This window comes from Macadamia integrifolia, chromosome 12 (genome assembly GCF_013358625.1).
Source record: "Macadamia integrifolia cultivar HAES 741 chromosome 12, SCU_Mint_v3, whole genome shotgun sequence".
Classification (NCBI taxonomy): domain Eukaryota; kingdom Viridiplantae; phylum Streptophyta; class Magnoliopsida; order Proteales; family Proteaceae; genus Macadamia; species Macadamia integrifolia.
The window spans coordinates 26098935-26119103 of record NC_056568.1 but is presented as its reverse complement, the minus strand read 5'-3'; the positions used below and the strand labels follow the sequence as shown (position 1 = coordinate 26119103).

At 38.6% G+C, this 20169-nt stretch overlaps 1 protein-coding gene across 1 annotated transcript; it reads right to left on the bottom strand.

Annotated features, from left to right (window-relative positions):
• Positions 1 to 9722: 9722 nt before the first annotated feature.
• Positions 9723 to 11047, bottom strand: LOC122058344 (exocyst complex component EXO84B-like). The gene is made up of 2 exons (XM_042620993.1): positions 10885 to 11047; positions 9723 to 10378 (listed from the first exon to the last, which is right to left on the bottom strand). The coding sequence occupies exons 1-2, from the start codon at positions 11019 to 11021 to the stop codon at positions 9979 to 9981; spliced, it is 537 nt and encodes a 178-aa protein (XP_042476927.1). The 5' UTR covers positions 11022 to 11047; the 3' UTR covers positions 9723 to 9978.
• Positions 11048 to 20169: the final 9122 nt, after the last annotated feature.

Here is a 20169-nt window from a genome sequence, read left to right as displayed (position 1 = left end):
AACCAATTGTTCACCATAAGGAAGTAGCAGCGCTCAACCAGGCTATTCTAAGAGCAGAGGGTGACGTTAGAAGAAAAGGGAAGTCCACCGTAGCGACGGGGCAGGCATTGAGGCCTGACTGCTAGACTGCATCCAGAAAATGATTTATGAAGATCCTCTTTTGGAACATTAGAGGAATGAAGAAGGCATCCAGTAAGCGTGCCTTGAGGGAGTTGGTTAAGAAGAAGGATCTTGACCTTCTCTGTATTGCTGAGCTAATGATCCCAGTGAGTGATTTCCAAATTTATTTTTTAATAAGCTCAGTTTTTTTAATAATTTTATTTTTAACAATAGAATTGGTAGATGCTCTAATTTATGGATTTTGTGGAAAAGGAATCTGGTCACCCCTGTGGTTATCTCTGAATCTCCTCAGGATATCACGGTATCTCTAGTTTAGGATCTCACCAAATTTCAAGCCTCGTTCGTCCATGCCAACAGCTTTAGGGCAGAGAGAAGAACTTTATGGATGAACTTGGCAGTGCATAGCCCGCAAAGCCCTACCCCTTAGGTGATGATTGGAGACTTCAACACTACCCTTTAGTCTCACGAAAAGAAGGGGCCTGATTACTTTAGTTTGGCCTCTGTTGCAGAGTATAGTGCAATGGTGGACTCTTGTTTCATGGCTCAACTTCCTTCGAGTGGGAGGAAATTTACTTGGAGTAACAATCAGAAGCCGGGGAATGACTCTACGATCCTTGATAGAAGCTTTTGCGATGAACAATGGTTGTCCATCTTTCAAGACTGCTCGCAAATGGTTCTGTCGAGAATTGCCTCTGACTATGCCCCAATTCTGCTGACTTCTATACCTAGCTAGCACCCTCCCAATTGCCCTTTTTGCTTCCACAAATTTTGGATGGACCATGATGAATTTGACAGGATGGTTGCCATGTCTTGGTCGGAATGGATGTCTGGCCCTCCCATTTCTGTGATGTCATCCAAGTTAAAGAGGTTAAAAGGGGTCTTGAAGTCCTGGTCGCGTTCAACATTTCCCCATTTTGACAGAGCTCTCAAGGAGGCTAAAAATAACCTGGAGCAGGTTCATGAGCAGATTGAGAGGAAGGGAATGACCAACCAGTTGTTTGCTCTGAAAGCTAAGACGTGCTTGGTTAAAGCCATGGAAAATCATGAAAAAATCTGGGCAGAAAAGGCGAGAATTATGTGGCTGAAAGTTGGCAATAGAAACTCCAAATTCTTCCACCTCTCTATCAAAATGAGAAGAAATAAAAATACCATCCGGTTGCTTAAGAAGAAGGATGGAACTGTGGTGGAAGGTCAGTACTAGATAGGAGAATACATTGTGGATTATTTTGAGAGATTCCATAAAGTTGTGCCAATGACGAACCATGTTGATTTACTGGATACAATACCAAAGGTGTTGAATCAAGCGGATTGCTTTATGATGGACTCTCTCCCTGGCAATGGTGAGATAAGAAAGGATGTCTGGGAGCTCGACCCGAATAGCCCCCCAGGCTCTGATGGATTCTTTGGCGCTTTCTTTAGAAAATGCTGGTCTACAGTGGAAGCAAAGGTATGCAATGCAGTGAGACAAATTTTTAGCACTAGTCTTTTACTACATGGGGTGAATAATAATTTCTTAGTCTTGATTCCAAAGGTCGAAGGTGCTAATACTCTGTACAGGTTTCGTCCCCTCTGTATGGGAAACTTATTTTGTAAAATAATTTCAAAAGTGATGGCTTTAAGGCTGGAAACTCTCCTTCCTTGATGATTTCAGAAGAGCAGGGTGCCTTTCAGAAGGGAAAGATGATTCATGACAACATAAGTGTTGCATCAGAGCTTGCAAACTTAATGTTCTCTGTGAAGAGAGGTGGGGGACTTGGCGTTAAAATTGATATTCAGAAAGCTTATGATACCATATCCTAGAATTTTATTTTCCAGGTTCTTAGAAAGTTTGGTTTCTCTGATAAATGGACCAACTGGCTTCATCAACTCCTTCTTTCGACTAAGATATCCATTTTGGTAAATGGTGGTCCTCAGGGCTACTTTGGGGTGGAACGTGGTCTGAGACAAGGAGATCCCATATATTCCTATGCTGTTTATTATAGAAAAAGAAGCTCTCTCTAGAGGTCTGTCGAGAATAGTTCAAACTAAGGAGTTAAAGACGATTCAGGGCCCTAGAGGTGTTGCCACTCCAAGGCACATCTTATTTGCTAATGATATATTCATATTCTCAAATGCCTCATTGAGATATGTTCGGTCTCTAAAAGCCTTCCTAATGAAGTACCAAGAGTTTTCAGGTCAATGCATAAGCTTCGAGAAAAGCAAGCTCTTCCTTGGAAGGATAGCCCCTGCTCGCAAACAGATCATAGCTGATACCCTTGGTATTCAATTTTGTATCTTTCTAACTAAATACCTTGGTATTGAGATTTTTAAGGGTAGAGTGAAGAAAGATGCTCTTCTTCCAATGATGGATAAAGTGAAGGGGCGTCTAGCGGGTTGGAAAGGAAATCTCTTATCTCTGGCAAGGAGGACGGAACTGGTTAGATTAGTTATTGCAGGTATCCCTAACCATAGTTTTGCTATTTACTGGTGGCCATCCTCCCTTCTAGTGACTATGGAAAGGTGGATGAGGAACTTCATTTGGTCGGGTGAGATTGATACTACAAAGAAAATTATAGTAAAGTGGGACTCCCTATGCAAGCCCAAGGACGAGGAGGTTTAGGCATTAGAAGACTTAGAGACACTAACAAGGCTATGTTGTGTAACTAGCATGGAGAATCAAGCATGAGAAATCAATGGCTAGCTCTTTCTTAGAGCTCGACTTGTCAAGAAAGATGGTACATTTAGAAGAGGCGGCCTTTCTTCCTCCATAGCTTTGGGTATTAAAAAGGTTTGGCGATTTTTGGAAGATAATGAAAGGAAGATTATCGGCTCTGGTAATCTAACAAATTTCTGGAAGGACAAATGGTGGGAACCAATGTTCATGCTTAATGAAATTCAACCTCTAAATCTTCCAAATCCTCCCTTCTAGTGACTATGGACTGTGGAGAGTATGATCCTATTGTATTTATCGGCACTCTCATCTCTTTCTTCCCTTTCTTTTCATCATAATGTTTTTTTTGGTCTCAGGAATGAAAAAAAAAGGTGTATGGGAAGCAATGCAAGCAAAGCTTCTAGTAATGGAATCTACCTTGAACTAATCAGAAATATTAACTCATGCAACTTCTAGTTTAGTACTACTGAAAAAGTTTATATTCTCATTTTCTTCATGTGAACGATGTGAAGGTTATATGCTATTTTTCATCCCACAGATTCCTTTAAAACTAGTTTGGTTGATTGTTATACTAAATGGACTTCAACATTACCTATCATGGTTGAAGCCTCACATAGGATGAGGTGGTAATGTAGGACTAGATTTGAAAACTCAAACTAGACCCAAACTGTAGGAACTTTTAAAACAAAGACCAACCAAGTACCCAAACACACCAATAATAATTAGTCCAACAGAACAGTAACAAATCAGTAGCCAATCGATCTCAAACCACCAATATTAATTAGGACAGAATAGTATTAATCAGATATTTATAAATAGAGACTTTAGATAGCTCAGATAGGTTCAAATCAACAGTAAACAATGAACCAAAGTTTAAGACAATAGTAAAACTTCAATCACACCAATCAGTCTTAGTTCTGGACAAAACAGACCACTAAAAGACAAAGTTTGGTGATTTTCAATAAGTTCAGATTGACTAATCAGAAACAGCCATAATCATGGTCAATCCTTAAGGGGGTAAAGAGGGACAATCGACAAAGATTTAAGAGCCAATTGATGGCTGGAATTGGTTTTTTCAGAGGAGGCCAATTGCTTTGTTTTCAGGAAATTCTAGGCAGAATTAGAAATAATAATACCTAATTGTTGGGACAGCAGTAGAACCTTGAAAACAAACTTGAAAGAAATAAGAAAGCTTAAAGAAAAACTCTTGGGCTTCACGCTATAAGGAGTCAAATGGATCACACACCAAACCCTTCTCTTTGATCAAACACAAAGAAGCCTCACAGAGGAGAAACACAGCAACATCTTTTTTTGTTCATAAAATTCATGGGGCTTAATGGGAGCCCTCTCCTTTATTTATAATAATGATTGGGGGATTACAAGAAATAGAAACTACCTTTAGTTTCCAAAAACTGAAATAGGAAACTAAATAAACACAAGACCTCTAGTTACTAAAATTAAAAATAGAAACTAGGAAATAAGAAATTAGAAACTAACCAGGTACTGAAATTAGAAACTAATTAAGTAATGAAATTAGAAACTAAATAACCCCATCAAAGCCTAGCTAAAAATGAAACTAATGAAAAAAGGAAACAAGTCAGTAATCCCATACTCAATCTTAGAGCCCCTTCTTTTAGACCCATAAAAGTGGTCTAATACACTCCAAACCACATGGACTGAAGGCCCAACACATATACAACCTAACCCTAGGCTTATTCCTAATAAAACAATCATATTTTAGTTATTAATCTGCATTAACTCTCCCCATCTTGAAAAAATTCGTCCTCAAATTTTGCAGTGATGAGGTGAGAATAACATGTGAATAGTAGCCGTAACCGTTCCCAAACAAAATTCAGGTTGCTTGTAGACTTTTGGAAGGTAGTCATCAAGACGTGAAGCTTTCACTTCAAAGAACCATGATGGCATAATAAACTCTATATGCTCAACCTTTGAATCAATACCAACTGTGAATGTCGTTTGCATAGAGTCATCAATGTTGGTAACCTTCTCATCAAGGATTGGAACAAACTTTCCTTCTCATCATAAATCGCAAAGACTTGTTGTGGAGTTCTCTCAATCACTACCTCATCTTTCACAACCTTAGTCTTGTCTACTATGTTCTCTTCAATGTAGAATCCTTCAGTGGAATCTTCTTTCATAGTTTCAGCAACCAAGGCATTACTAACCATATGAATGCCATAAGTGCCATCACCATTAGTATCTTCCTAGTCATAGTCATACCTACCATCATCATCATCGTCTTCCATAAGGTACGGATAAAGATCTGACACATCTTCCCCATTGGCTTCTTCAATTTTAGCCACTGCATTAACCCTCTGCTTATGTGGGTAAGACTTAGCAAAGTGTCCTACCTTTTGGCAATGAAAACATTGTACCTTGTGTTGCCTGTCATAGGTGCCTTCCCTTTATAATCAGCTTGTGGAGGAAAGGTGGCCTTTGAGGGTGCTAAACCATCAGGTTTAGTGGCTGAAATTTTTTTTCTTTACCTCCCCAGCTTGAAAACCAAACCTTCTACCTTCTTGTGCTATATGCTCCTCCGCTCATGGTGCCTTGTTAAAGCAATCTCTCACTGAATACACATCAACAACACTAATTTCCCTATTGATTTCAACTCACAATCCTAGTTGAAACTGAGATAGTAGTTGCCTCTCATTCTCCCTTACGCCTGTACAAGAATAAAGTGCATCAAACCTGTTTATATACTCCACCATAGTCATATTTTTCTGACGAAGAGAGTTCAACTGGTCTTCTATACGAGCTCTGAAATTATGTGGTAAATCTTTATCAGATAGGTCAAGCTTCATCTCCTTCCAAGTAGTAGGCTCTCTACCACGGTCTTCCAACTCTTGCTTATAGGTTCTCCACCAATCATGAGCAGCCTCAACTAGCTTAGCCCGAGCTAGTTTCATCTTCCGTTCCTCAGAGAGGTCATAGTAGTCAAAATAGTCATCCAAAGCAGCTATCCAATTTTAGAACAATTGGGGGTCATGTCTACCATCAAACTCCTTCAAATCAAGCTTAACCTTCTGTGAATCTCTTGAGTACATCTAATGTGCAGGATGTTCAGTCTCAAAATATCGCCTTATGTGTTCTTCAAAAGTAGGTTGCTCTACAGGACCCTCTGTAGTGCTCTCAGATTAGGGATAGGTCTCCTATTATCCAACTAAGCAGTTACATTCAATGGAGCTTCCACCTCAGGTGGTGAATGAGAATCACGGGTAGGTTGTTGTGGTTGGGTCTCCACAGCCAACAACGTTTCACCAAGAACTTGCTATTTAGCCTTCAGTTCAGCTCTCATATTCTGTAGCATCTCCATAATAGTAGCTAAGGTGAGCGTGTTGTTCTCAGCCATGCTCTGATTCCACTTAATGTACACTAGGATAGGGAGTCTAACCAAATCTCAACTGCAAGAACTTTTAATCAAAGAACAACCAATAACAACAACACAAACTAAATCAAATTAAATTTCAGATCTGGAAACCAAGTCTGTCGAGTTCAGAAATCAAGGATTCTGAGACCAGAATAATACTAGCTAAAGAGGATAGCTAGGGTACAGAAAATTAAGTCCAAAAAGTCACTCAACACACGTAACCATACTTCAGATAATCAGAGGTAAGCCTACCAATCAACCAATCTCTATTTCAGGTCTGAAAACAGAGTCATTAGCACTACAGGGCAGAATATGGTGATTTTGAATATCATGTAGACAACATATTAGAATAGTCTCCTATGTAGATCGAGTTCTGTCTCAGGTGAGGGGAATCTCTGGTCAAAATTTCAAACCAAATGGACAATGGAATAGGCTTGGATAGAATTTGAGAATCCTTCACAGAATTTTCTCTATCGCAAGACAAAACTGATAAAAAAAATATGATGTAAATACCTGTAACAGTAGACCAACACCTTAACACCTTATATACTTTAGAAAAGATGAGAGAAATAGCTTGAAAGAGAAGAAACCTTGAAAGAAACCTCTTGGGCTTTACACCACAAAGAGTCAATTGGATCAAACACCAATTCCATCAACCTTGATCAAACACAAGACAACTATTCATGAAGAAGACAATAGCAACAACCATTAATTATTTTATTAAAATCATCTTCTTTTTTAGGAGCCTCCTCCTCTTTATTTATAATGTTGATGGGGGAGTGAATTACAAAATAGAAGGTTCCTCAAAAAGGAAATCAAATATTCTCCTAATACAATAGTTATTAAAAACAGAAATTAGAAACTAGTTGAGAAAGGAAACTAACTACTAATGACTTGACTCAATTAATAACTTGACTCCTAACGAAACAAATATAATTTAAATCAAACCCAACTAAAAAGGAAACTAATAAAGAAATGAAACAAATCAGTAATCCCATACTCAATCTTAGAGCCACTCTTTTAGACTCATAAAAGTGGCCTAATACACTCCAAATCACATGGACTGAAGGCCCAACACATATACAACCCAACCCTAGGCTTATTCCTAATAAAAAAGTCTATTTTGGTTATTAATCTACATCAGGTGGTGACACCTCCTGGCCTTCTCTGAACTGGCTCAATTCCAATTAGTATATAACATAGCTGTAGAAAAGCATTACATGCTTTTGCTGCTATCTTTTAGTATTGTTTTCTTCCAAATGGTGTTTGAGACACAACCAAATACCTCATGATCCAATGTGAATGTGAAAATTTTTGGTTCCTCTTCTTTCATGTGTTCCTCAATGTTCATGAATGACCCTAGATCCGAAGTGCATACGAATAGAAAATGGAGGAGCCAATATTAAGCTCACAGTTTATAAACAAAGTTATCTGAGAATTTTGAACTTTCCATGTTCATTACATGTATGATTTTTAAACATGTTTGTTGAAGTGGTAGAAGGTATTGAAATTTTATTTGTCATTAATTTTGGTGGCCATTAGTGATAATAGTGGCACATACATGTTCAATTTATGCAAGTTTAGTAAGTAGTGGGATTTCCATTATAATTGATTATGTAGACAAAAAATGTTCCAGAATGTATTTTACCAAACGCCTCAGGCCCTCATCTGATGTTTTCCTGTTCTGAAACTACTTCTGAAACAGTTTACGAAAAACCATTTTAGAGGCAAAAAACGCTTTCTAATACCAAAAGAAAATTATGGTTTTGACACAAAACATCGTTTTTGGAACAAAAATGTTACCAATCGCAGCCTCAATATGATAAATAACAATTTGGTTAGCTAATGGGAATAGACCACTCCGTTTCTCGATGTAACTCACTCCATTCCTTGATAATAATGTAACAGTAATGTTATGCTTATCAAATTCTCAAGAAAGATTTCTTGCAGTCACAAATTGGTGGCATAACCATGGTTCAAGAACTCGAGCGAAACATGTGAATTTTGGATGTTTCACAAGTATCGCCAGAGGTCGAAACGAAACCTCTAGCGACTTTCGACCAGGTTTTGACTGGTTTTGACAAGTTTCGACCATGTTTCCCATGTTTATTTTTTATGATTTGATGCAATTAAATGTTGATTTTTAATGACTTGATGTGGCTTAATATTGATTTTTTATGATATAAGGTATATATAACTTACTAAATAATGTTAGAAAAGATAGCATGCGTGCCTTGAGGGAAGTGGGTCACTACTTGGATGGAACCGCCTAAACACTTTACTTAGAATTGAATCACTACTTTTGAATGTTGATTAATTAAGTCACTACTGTTGAGTGTTGATAGATAACTGTTGATGATGTAATATTTTTATTTATTTTAGATCATTTGGATTATATTTTATGTTTAGATGTAAATTGTAGACTAGATATAATCATTATGTAGTATAGTTTCAGAATTTAAGTTAACAAGTCAACGCAATGATTATCGAACCTTTGGTTCACCACACAAGTAAGACTTTATATTTTTTTTTATGAAAATAATGATGTGAATGTGTTAGAAATGTTTAAAATAGGATGTATATAAAAAATCAGACAAAAAAAAAACTGTTTGGGGGTCGAAACCTAAATTTCCACCGTACCGGAAAAAATTCCCCGGTATCTTTGAAATTTCCCAGGTTTCAACAGAAATTTCGGTCTCCCCAGGGGTCGAAACTTGGCTGAAACCCGATACCATGAACCTTGGGCATAACCAACAACTGGGATGAGCTGCATTTGGAAGATAGATATTGGATTGGTGGGATAACCAGCAACATTACAGTGTGTCATAATCACTTTTGAATGTCAAGAATCATAAGACCACAACCCTAAAGAAGAATCTATAGGTGGGCACCAATGAAACTTTTATCTGCCAAGTCCCGTGTCACATGTGCTAAGTCTCAGCCCAAAAGAAACACACCATGTGGCCATAAACAAGCTAATTATCACCAACATTTGAATGGATAAGGGAAGGTTCAATACATGGTCTAGAACTGAATTTGGATTTGAAATCCCAGAGATGGCCAACCCACATAGGCCCCTACCTATCCAATGGTTAAAATTGCCGCATCAGACCCTACTAGCTTGACAGCTCAACATACAAGGGCAGAACAATTCACTGGATGAAGGGCTATACGGATCAGATGAGCGGCATGAGCCATGACATCTAACATATAAGACATCTATGCGGTGATTTATCTATCCAACAGTCACTTTAACCATATCAACCCTAGACATAGAGTTTCTCTTTAGGTGTGTCACTTACGGTGGTTCTTATGGGCAACAACAACTATATTAATTAGGACAACAGAAACTAAAAAAAGTGGACGATGCTTTAGTTCTCCAAAAGAACAAGACCTGGAGAAAATAACAGAAAAATGAAGAAAAAGTAATAAGAGGTCAAAAACACAACCAAGTGAAACCATAATACTTTCAATTACTTTTGGGATAAATAAGCCTTCTTCAATTGAAAAAAAAAAAAATGTAACAAGACCCTAAGGTTGCCGGTAGTAACCATACTCAACTGTTCGATGTTAAACAACTAATATATTGGATTTTATAAGTTACAAAAAACCAATGATTGGAAACAGAGAAACAATGGCAACATGAAACTTAAAAGCATGATAATCTGGTATAAATCGCACTTCTGCAGGGTCCAAGGGGGGTCAACTAGAGTAAATCCTAACTTTCAGTAGCTGTGCTGGAATTTTACTATAACATAAAAATAATAACATACCCCTTCTAGACCCAAGGCTATTTGAACACATTCTGCAGCAGCTCTTAAACCTCCAGCAGCAGCTGATCGGCTAATTTTTTTTTCCATTCAGTGATAGTAGTTTGTAGAGATTTAAGCACTGCTGGACTCAATGTTTTCTTTTCTTTCGCTTCTGCAGCTACCCTTTCCCCTTCATCAAGGGCATCCAAAGCTTCATCCACTCTGCTCTCAGCTAACAAAACATCAAGGAGATCAGGGAATTCTGCAGACCATTTCTCTATGTCAGAAGGTTCATTATCTTCATAAGAAGATACACCATGAGCTTTGGAACCTTCAGGAACAGTGGTAGACAATGAATCAATGTTAACTCCTTCAGCTAAACCATGGATTAGAGCAGCTTGAGTGGAAAGAAGATTTCTGATAGACAGAAGCTCGCCCTCCAGATCTGATATCTCCTTAGATGTGCTGCAAATAAACAGAACATGGATCATAATGTCAAATGTCATTAGTACATCCAAAGTAAACAAAAGATGCAATCATTACCAATGATCAGAATGGACAGATTGGTCATAGAGACAGAAATGAAAATTAATGTAAGGGAAAAATATCTATCTATCCACCTCGGTCCTCCAAGTTTGCTGAACAGCTACTTCACCCCAATGTTTTCTATGGTATCTGGTAGACTCATCATTCAGAAACTTTAGTACATCCTATTACAATTTCAGGTCAAAGGAATGCTGTACATATTGATTTTCATAATTTCAGTATTTCATTAAATTATTAGACACCTTCCTCGTGAGGTTTTTAGTATGAACCTTTGCCACATCAAAAAATCTATTTGGCTATATGCAAAGAGACTAATTTTTGACAGACAAAAAACAGAAAATAAATTATTGTGAAAACACAACTCATTGTCTATTTGGCTAAAGAAAGGAAAGACCTGTCAACATTGCAAGAAATTGTTAACTCACCGAATGAAAGCTGTATAGTTAATGTAAACACTCCTGCGCATTTCCTCCGCAGAAGCCTTCTTCAGATCTAAAAGAAACGAGCATAATTGTCTTATCTCCTGTGGGCAGATGAAGAAACATGTCAGCTTGACCCTCATATCTCATGTATTATACACATTCATATGAGATTCATGCTTTTACCCAAAACACAACCCCAAGAATAATAAAAATAATTGCCCAGCCCATCTTGTTGAAATGCAAATAGCAGTCTCCTAACCAAGGCCTTTTCTTATACACACAACAAAACTAACACTTTTTAAGCCCCCACCCAATATATTTCCCTTCAGATAAACCAAACTCAAAAATGATTACACATTTGATTTAGCTACTCATATATGTAAAGACCCATCTTCTGTTGGAATAGGTCACACTCCAGCAAACAACCATTATAATTAAAATGCAAATCAATCACCTCCAAAAAACTGTACAATGAAAATCTTTGTGATTTTAACAGCAAGAAAATCTAATCTTCTTGTAACATCAGCCCCCATTGACTACTTGACAACTTCGACTACTATAGCATCAGAAAATATGCCAACAGTTTGTACTTTATTTTTATTTTTCCAATTGGTTGTAGTGCAATTCATTTATAGTAACAAAGTTGCCTTTTTAGAGTACAAGAACGTGGCAAGAATTTTGAAGACACTTCACGGAAGGAAGTGGCAAGAAAGGGGGAAGAGATGAAAACAATCAAGAGAAGACCAAGGATTTCAAGACAAAAACTCTAGAAAGGTGTAGTCTTTTCTACTCTTGAATAAAAACAAAATGGAAGTTCTAAAACAACACTAGTCAATAAGAAAGAGAACGATGTATATAAAGATAGATATTATGATAGTGCCAAATGTTATGTAATGCAGACCAAAGGAGGTACTATCACAAGTACTAACACAAGAACCGGGACAAGCCCAAACAAGGCCCTGCAGTTCCTCTTTGAATCAGTTTTTTGTTCACACCAAGCTTTGAACTTGTGTGCTTTTGTAATTCACTCAAAACCAGAACCGTGGGGTACTTCTAGGAATAATTTACTTTATTTTATTTATTGTAATCATGATTGAGATTATTCACCCAAATAGGCTTGTTGTATTAGGAATAAGCCTAGGGTTGGGTTCCACACATGTTGGGCCTTTGATCTCATGTGTTTTTAATATAATAGGCCACTTTTATGGGTCTAAAAGGGGGGCTTTAAGGATGCATATAGGATTACTAGTTAGTTTCCATTTTCATTAGTTCCTTTTTTTAGTTGTGTTTGATTTGAGTTATATTTGTTTCCTTAGGAGTCAAGTTATTAATTGAGTCAAGTCATTAGTAGTTAGTTTCATTTTTCAACTGGTTTCTAATTTTAGGTTTTAGTAACTATTGTATTAGGAGAATATTTGGTTTCCTTTTTGGGGAACCTTCTATTTTGTAATTCCCTCCCCCATCAACATTTTAAATAAAGAAAATGAGGCTCCCAAATCTGAAATGATTTTGATAACAAAATTAAAGGTTGCTGCTAATGTCTTCTCCATGAAGATTTTTCTTGTGTTTGATCAAGGCTGATGGAATTGGTGTTTGATCCAATTGACTCTTTGCGGTGTGAAGCCCAAAAAGTTCCTTTCAAGTCTTCTTCCTCCCTCAAGTATCCAAGATACTACAGATCAGTCCAAGCACTATAGGTAACAGATCTGATCTCATTTTAGTTTATGGTTTTGAACTTCCAGATTTCTCTTACTCGATCCATCACTGATCAAACCAACCAACCACCTGATGGATCCCATATTTTGGTCGAGTGTCATACCTATGGAGAGGGTGGTTCGATCCAAATTCTAGGGTAATCAGACCTGGGAATCGAAAGTTATAAGAAATCTCCCTATTCTAGTTGATTTCTGTTTACCCAGTTTTTTGCCCAGAATTTTGAATCGACTGTGCTAAAAAGTTTGTTTATTATTTAAGGCATGGTTCTCTTATTGATTCAGTTTACTCTTTGATGAATTTGGAAACTAACTACTAATGACTTGATTCATGTAATAACTTGACTCCTAAGGAAACAAATATAACTCAAATCAAACCCAACTAAAAAAGGAAACTAACTAGTAATCGTGTATGCATCGTTAGAGCCCCCCTTTTAGACCCATAAAAGTGGCCTATTACACTCAAAACACATGGGATCAAAGGCCCAACATGTATGGAACCCAACCCTAGGCTTATTCCTAATACAACATCCATATTTTGGTGATTAATCTGCATCAACTCTCCCCATGTTGAAAAAATTCATCCTCGAATTTTGCAGTGATGAGGGGGAAACAACATATCAGTAGTAGATTTGTCCATTCCCAAATAAAATTCTGGTTTCTTGTAGACTTGTGGAATGTAGTCTTCAAGGTGTGGAGCTTTCTTTTTGAGGAACCATGATGGTATAACAAACTCTGTATGTTTGACCTCTGAATCGAGACCAACCGTGAACTTTGTATGCATACAGTTGTCAACATTGTTAACTTCAACTTTGAAGAAATAAGATCAAGATTTTGTTGTCTAAGGAAATAACATTCCATTTAGCCTGAACCAATATCCTTCTGTCATGAGCCACCGATAAGGCTTGTTCCTTGGCCCCAATGGCTGCCCTTCCAGCAGGGTCTCCCCCACCAGCAAGAGACCACTCCCCTTCGTCTGCTTCCCTGGCCACCCCCCTCTTTGCCTCGATGCCTCCTCCCTTTGGAATTCCCTGGAACCCTCACTTCAAACGATTAGTTCCACCACCAACCAATAGCCTCTCCCTACATTTTGTTCAACCCACCATTCTTGGAGATTCCCTTGTTGCTTCCTGTCCCAAGGGTCTTCTTGACACTGAAGCTTCCCAATGGGCGAGCTCTCTCACATTTGTAGGTTATAGGATCATGAACATAAAAGATGCTAAATGAGAGGATCCGATGCAATCTAAACATCGGTTTACCCATAGATCGATTCACATGTGATCAATGGCAAGATGAGAAGAAATTTCACTGAAGCAATCAATGGAAAATGAGGAATTTCACCTCAAATTAGAAATTTGACCAAGAGATTGAGTAACAAAGAATAAACAGACACGGGAGGACTAGCGCAAGTGTAGGGGCATGATGGTAATTTTAAAAGATGAGGAGTATGCCGAAACACATTGGATATTGGGCTCATTGCATTCGTAATTTAAAATGATGCATCTTTAATTCTTGGTTAGAGTTAATCTAGTGTCAGGATGGAGAGATATAACCAAAAAATCGTTTTGGGCTAAGTTGAATTTTAGAATTTTTAAATTAATTCTATAATCTCTCTCTCCTCTCTCCTATACATCACACTCTCTTTCCCGAACTTTCATCCTCTACCGTGGGTGTGGCCGTGCAGCGACCACTGGATGGACGAGACGATATCGGCACATGCCCTAATGCCGTGCCAGCCATCGGATCCTCGCCGCACGGCTGCACCACGGTAGAGGACTTTTTTTGCTCTTTCCCCTATTTCCTCTTGGTTTCCTTCTTTATTTCCTCTTTCTTCTCTTATAAGTATCTTTATCTTGCCTACTTGGTATCTAACTCTCATCATCCTTATCTGACAAGTATCTCTCCCTTTCCTAAACTACTTCTAATACACTCTCCTTAGCCTATATATAGGAACCTAATTCACAACTTGAGAATAACCAAAAAAAAAAAATTAGAGAGATTTTTTTTTTTTTTTTTAAGTTGTAAGTAAAGATTGAAGTTGGGGTTCTTTAGCTTGGATTTTACAATACAGATTCAGTAAAGTATTTCTTTTACTCTCTTTTTATTTTCAGATTTAATTTCATATAATATCTATCCATCTTCTAGTTATTTTTCATCTTTCTTCATCGTCATAGTTAATTAAATCCTGCAATTTGGGGATTGCATGAAAACATGAGATGAATAGCAACTTGTAAGCAATTGATGCCTGTTTTCTTAATTTCATGTAACTAAAACCCTATTATAAGATCAAAATTACGTATGCCATTGATTACCTTTCGTATGCGTAATTGTCAACTTCCAATATGGTCTTGCTTATAATCTAATGCTATCTATGTGTTGAATAACTCATGGATCATATTAGATTTAAGAAATCCATATTTCCTAGTGATCTATTCAAGCATACGATATAGGGCTAGATTGTTTGTAGATTGTTCTTAAATCTCATGGTGGATTCTAATTCCTAAGTATTTCCCCACATCATAATTTCATACATCTCTAGTGCTTGCATAATTTTAGGTTTATTAATTCATTCTAACTTTAATCCTAAGTTCACTTTATTGTTACATGTTTAATTTAACTTCATAGTTAATTATTGTCTTTCACCATTGTTAGTTTAGTTTATTTTAATTTATGACAACCTCATTAGTTAGTACATTTTTCCTAGGTTATAACTGAATTTTCCACAAAGCTCATCTCCCTGTGATCGACTCGTAGCTACACATGACCCGTGCGCTTACAATATTACTTTATTTCTCAATCACCTGACTACTGTTCAGCTGCTGCCAGTGTTGTACTAAGCCCGGATGCTGCTATTGCCCTTGTCCACTTGCTGCTAAAGGAAATTAGAGGATTGCCTATGACCTTGCTATAGCTAGAAGTATGCTGGTGAGCTGCATAACTGCCTTGGAGCCTTCTCTACTACATCTGCAAGTCCCGGATATCAAAATAGATAATCTGCCCTAACCTACCCAGTAAATTCAGCAGAGGTAGAATTCGGTGAGTAAGGTAGGGATAGTGTATGGTTACACTGGCTATGGGAACTCAATTTAGCTCCCCATAGCAAAAGTCCCAATTTTAGGACCCAGACTGGAATCCAATTGGCTGTAGGGTTGTCCCAGAAACCCTAGGTCATAGAGCTTTTACCAACTGGGCTATATTGATGATAATTGGAGGTGGGTTAGGTCCCACATAACCTCAATTCTATCCAGAAAAGGGGAGAAGTCATAGTTGGTGACCCAGGTTGGAAATTTGGGAAATTGGAAGCCAATTGACCTTGTGCCCTACATTGGAAACCCAACTTGGAACTGGGTAGGAGTTTTTTTTTCTTTTTCTATTAAAAGGTCAAGTATATTAAAAGAAAAAGGAATAATTACAAGGGAAAAATATAAAGGGCCAAGAATCTCAAATGCCACACCCCCACCTTCGTCATAGCCATCAACAAGGGATAGACAAGAGATCACTAAAGAAGAAAAAACAAAAGGAGAATTCTCCCAAATTAATAAAAACGAAGGCGAGCTCTTCCCTATGCATCTATTTGAAGATCATCAAGCATCTTAGATTGCCAAGAGGTTGGGTCCATATAATTTTCTAACTTTGCTGTGGACTTTACAAGAAAGTCAGCAATAGGATTAGCTTCCCGATAGTAGTGAATGATTTTCCACTGAATACACTGTAAGTAATTTTGTAGGGATATCCAGTGTTGCCAAACATACCAAGGAATTATACCTTTCATAACCATAAGCAACACTTGTCACACCCCAATTCTAGTAGACCCAACTTGCCATTAGGAATACCGGTGGTGTGAGTAAGACATGTACCTATCTTACAAACCTAACAGGATCTTTGATAGCAGTACCTTAACATTTTCACAATCTCACATCACAAATCAACATAAGCAGCGAAATCAAAGCTTACTAGCGAAATCATAAATAAATGGGAAAACGTCTAATGATAATATAATAGCAATAACTGATTTATTCTGTTACATTCATCCATTACATATAATAAAACCTCAAAAATATAAAATCCACAATTATACCCAAAAGTATCAAAGTATGATGTACAATCTCACGGTGTGACGTAAGCATAATGGTCACAAGCACAGTCCTGATCATGCTCCTCCGCTTCTGGCATCCACCAGTCGCTCACACCATACTCTGACCCAAAAGATACTAGGTCACCCGCCATTGGCACTAGGGTACCTGCATCATCATTTAAAAAGGGGTGTATACATGGGGTGAGCTTTTCAACTAGCTCAGTATAGGGTGGGGTCAAGCACATCCAAGCAAGACAATAGCAGTAATAATTTATGATGTATAATTACAAAAATTAAACACATAGTCCATGATGCTCGTGATGCAGTTCATTTACTTATTATCTACCTAACAATAAAAACTAAGTTTGGCAAATGCTACTATGGCCCATTAGGTTGTATCCTTCGTCTCAAAACTACCATCGACTATATAAGGATACAAATCCTCTGTCGGTCCCCGTATTCATCCATGGGTCACCCAGACCCCTAATAACACCCTCTTGGGAGTCACGGCACCCATACATCATCTGCCATGCCAGACAGGTTCCCGCCTCTAGCAACAATTGCAGCGTACCGTGTGTGTGGCATTCTAGAAAGTCACATCAAACATACCACAATAGGTTATCCAACACCTCAAACCCTATTGGCAAGGGTTCGTAGCATAGGGAGTGATGACTAACCACATATATGTTATATGCCTTCATAGTGATACAGTTAGTGTGAATTGCACGACACTGGCTATACCTCGGCCATAAAGTGTAATCCATCTCTAAGTACAGTCCCGGGTACATGATACCAGAGAGACCTTGGCCACAAAGTGAAACCTGAGGCCGTTTACCTAATCTAGCATACATATCACAGTTGAGTATGGACTACGCGACACCGGTACCAATTATCGGCCACGAAGCGCATCCATTTCCAAATGCAGTCCTGGGGTATACGATACCAGCGAGACCTTGGCCACAAAATCTAACCCATGACTACAACTAACTCTAATGCACATAATCAATGCATGAATGAAGCATATATACGACAACCACGGCACTGGTACCACCTCAGCCATACCAAATTCTGTCTCACACAAACAACTAAACACATGGTGATCATGGTACCGGTACCACCTTGGCCACACCGAATCCCGTCATACATCTCTATACAATTCATATCATAATCGTAAATGACAAATGTAACATATCATCATCGCATTTGAGCAATAACAATTAAACATGTAATTCTAAGCATGTGAGCAATTTAATAAAAATAAACACAGTCCATCCCTCACCTAATTTATGATCAGGTGCATTTGGGTTCAAGTACAGCCATCGATGAATCAAATCAATTCTGGATTTGGAGCATGTGCACGTCACTGTCTAAGACACAAAGAGAATCATACATCAGTACGCATCGGGAACATTGGGAAGAACCCACTTGGGTCACCCCAAAAAGGTACAGTCAGGGTTTCCCAGTGACAGTAATGTCATCAAAAATACCCATTAGAAACAGGGCATTTCCACCAAAAATATCAGTCTTGTTTCTGGTGGAGAAGACAGAGAGCACTTAAGGCTCATTTGTCCACCAGAAACAACACACCAAAAATAGCTATAGTGTTTCCTATGCCATATTTTTTGTGGTAATACAGAAAGGTCCAACTTGAATTGGGGCTTTCCAGCTTAGGTCAGATCGTCGGGATTTTTTCCATAGAGTTTGTAGGGGATGTTCCTAGCGTCATTCGAAGCCAATAAATTTCTAATTCCACTGAGCCATCTGGGAGATACATCGATCGAATGATCGAAAACCTAGTTGGTCTTTTGGAAATACATGTCAGAGCTCACCAGGCTTGGTTCAAGCTCGGTAACAACACTAGGAGGGTAGATCACGTATTCTATGACCTTAACATGGTTTGTACACTAAGATTCCACCCATACCTAGCTTTTTCTAGGTTGAAATGAATAGAGAGAGTGGTATAGGAGGTTGTACTTACCTCCGACAATGATTTTGGAAACAAAGCGGTAGCCGACACCAAGGTAGGCCTCCAACCTTCTCCTTCTTCCTCTTCTTCTTCCTTCCTATCCTCTTTCTCTCCTCTCCTGTGTTGAGCACAAGGGAAATGAGGATTCAGCACAAGGAAAATGAGGAAATGAATCCTTATTTCCCAACTCATAACTTAAGTGGACCTTAGGGTCTGTTTGGGTTGGACCCCTTTTGGACCAATCCGGTTAAAATGCATTTTGGGGCATGAGGACCCAACCATTTAGGTCCGTAAAGTGCTCACATTATGAGGAAGGTGTGAAGGATGATTTGGGATCATCTGAAACCATTCACGATGCAAGTAGCGGGAACCACGGGCATTGGAACCCCAACAGCAGCCTATCAACCCACCAAAAATAGGCACCAGATCCAAGCCCAGGCTGCTTCCGATGGCTTGTATCTGATGGTTGTCTTGATAGCTTACTGTCTCATGGCCGATCTCACATGGGTGGCTGCCCTCGAACATGCTCAAGGCCATTCGGTAATTTTTTATACGTGCCAAAATTTAAGTGTGGGGAGTCGGGTCACTTATCGTCTGGGATCAGAAGGTATGAATCCCCTCTAGTTAGATAGGCACGTAATGTATGAACATGTGGGGTCATCTCTACCCCTTTGGTAATGCATAGTCATGAGCCAAAACTCGATCGTACTTTTGATCTCCGATCCGAGGCCTATCACAATAGGTCAAGACATGATTAGGGCACGGGTGTAACATTCCCCCCACCTTACAAGCATTTTGTCCTTGAAATTGAACATACCTGGAAAATAAAACAATCCAGGATACTGCTTTAATATCTCATCTTCCTGCTCCCAGGATGCTTCCTGTTTGGGGTAGTTCATCCATTTTACCTTGACAAAGGAAATGGTGTGATTGCGGTGAACATGCTCTTTCTAGTCAACAATCTTCTCCAGAAACTCCACATAGGCAAAATCCTTGTCCAACTCACAGGGTATGTAAGTCAACACGTGAGTGGGGTCAGGAATGTACTTCCTCAATATAGAAACATAGAAGACATCATGTGTACTTTCCAACTTTGTTAGTAAAGCTATCCGGTAAGCTACCAGTTCAATCCTCTCCAGTACATCATACAGTCCCATAAACCTTGGACTAAGCTTTCCCTTCTTGCCAAACTGCATCACCCCTTTAACTGGGGAGATCCACAAGAACACCTTGTCTCCAACAGAAAATTCCAGCTGTTTCCTCCTAACATCCGTGTAGCTTTTCTGCCTGGACTGAGCTACCTTGATCCTCTCTCTGATCACATTCACCTTCTTACTAGTAGCTTGTATCAAGTTTGGACCCAAAATATGCCACTCACCAACCTCATCCCAATAGAGTGGAGTTCAGCACTTCCTGCCATACTGTGCCTCGAATGGGGACATTCCGATGGTGGCCTAATAATTGTTGTTGTAGGAGAACACAATAAGGAAAATGTGCTCTTCTCAACTATAACTCATATCCAGGGCACATGCACG

Excerpts from the sequence above, each read along its gene's own strand:
- LOC122058344 (XM_042620993.1), bottom strand. The coding sequence starts at position 11,021 with ATGAGGGTCAAGCTGACATGTTTCTTCATCTGCCCACAGGAGATAAGA. Across the intron at positions 10,379-10,884 it reads AACTATACAGCTTTCATTCG|CACATCTAAGGAGATATCAG; the intron begins GTGAGTTAACAA and ends GTTTATTTGCAG.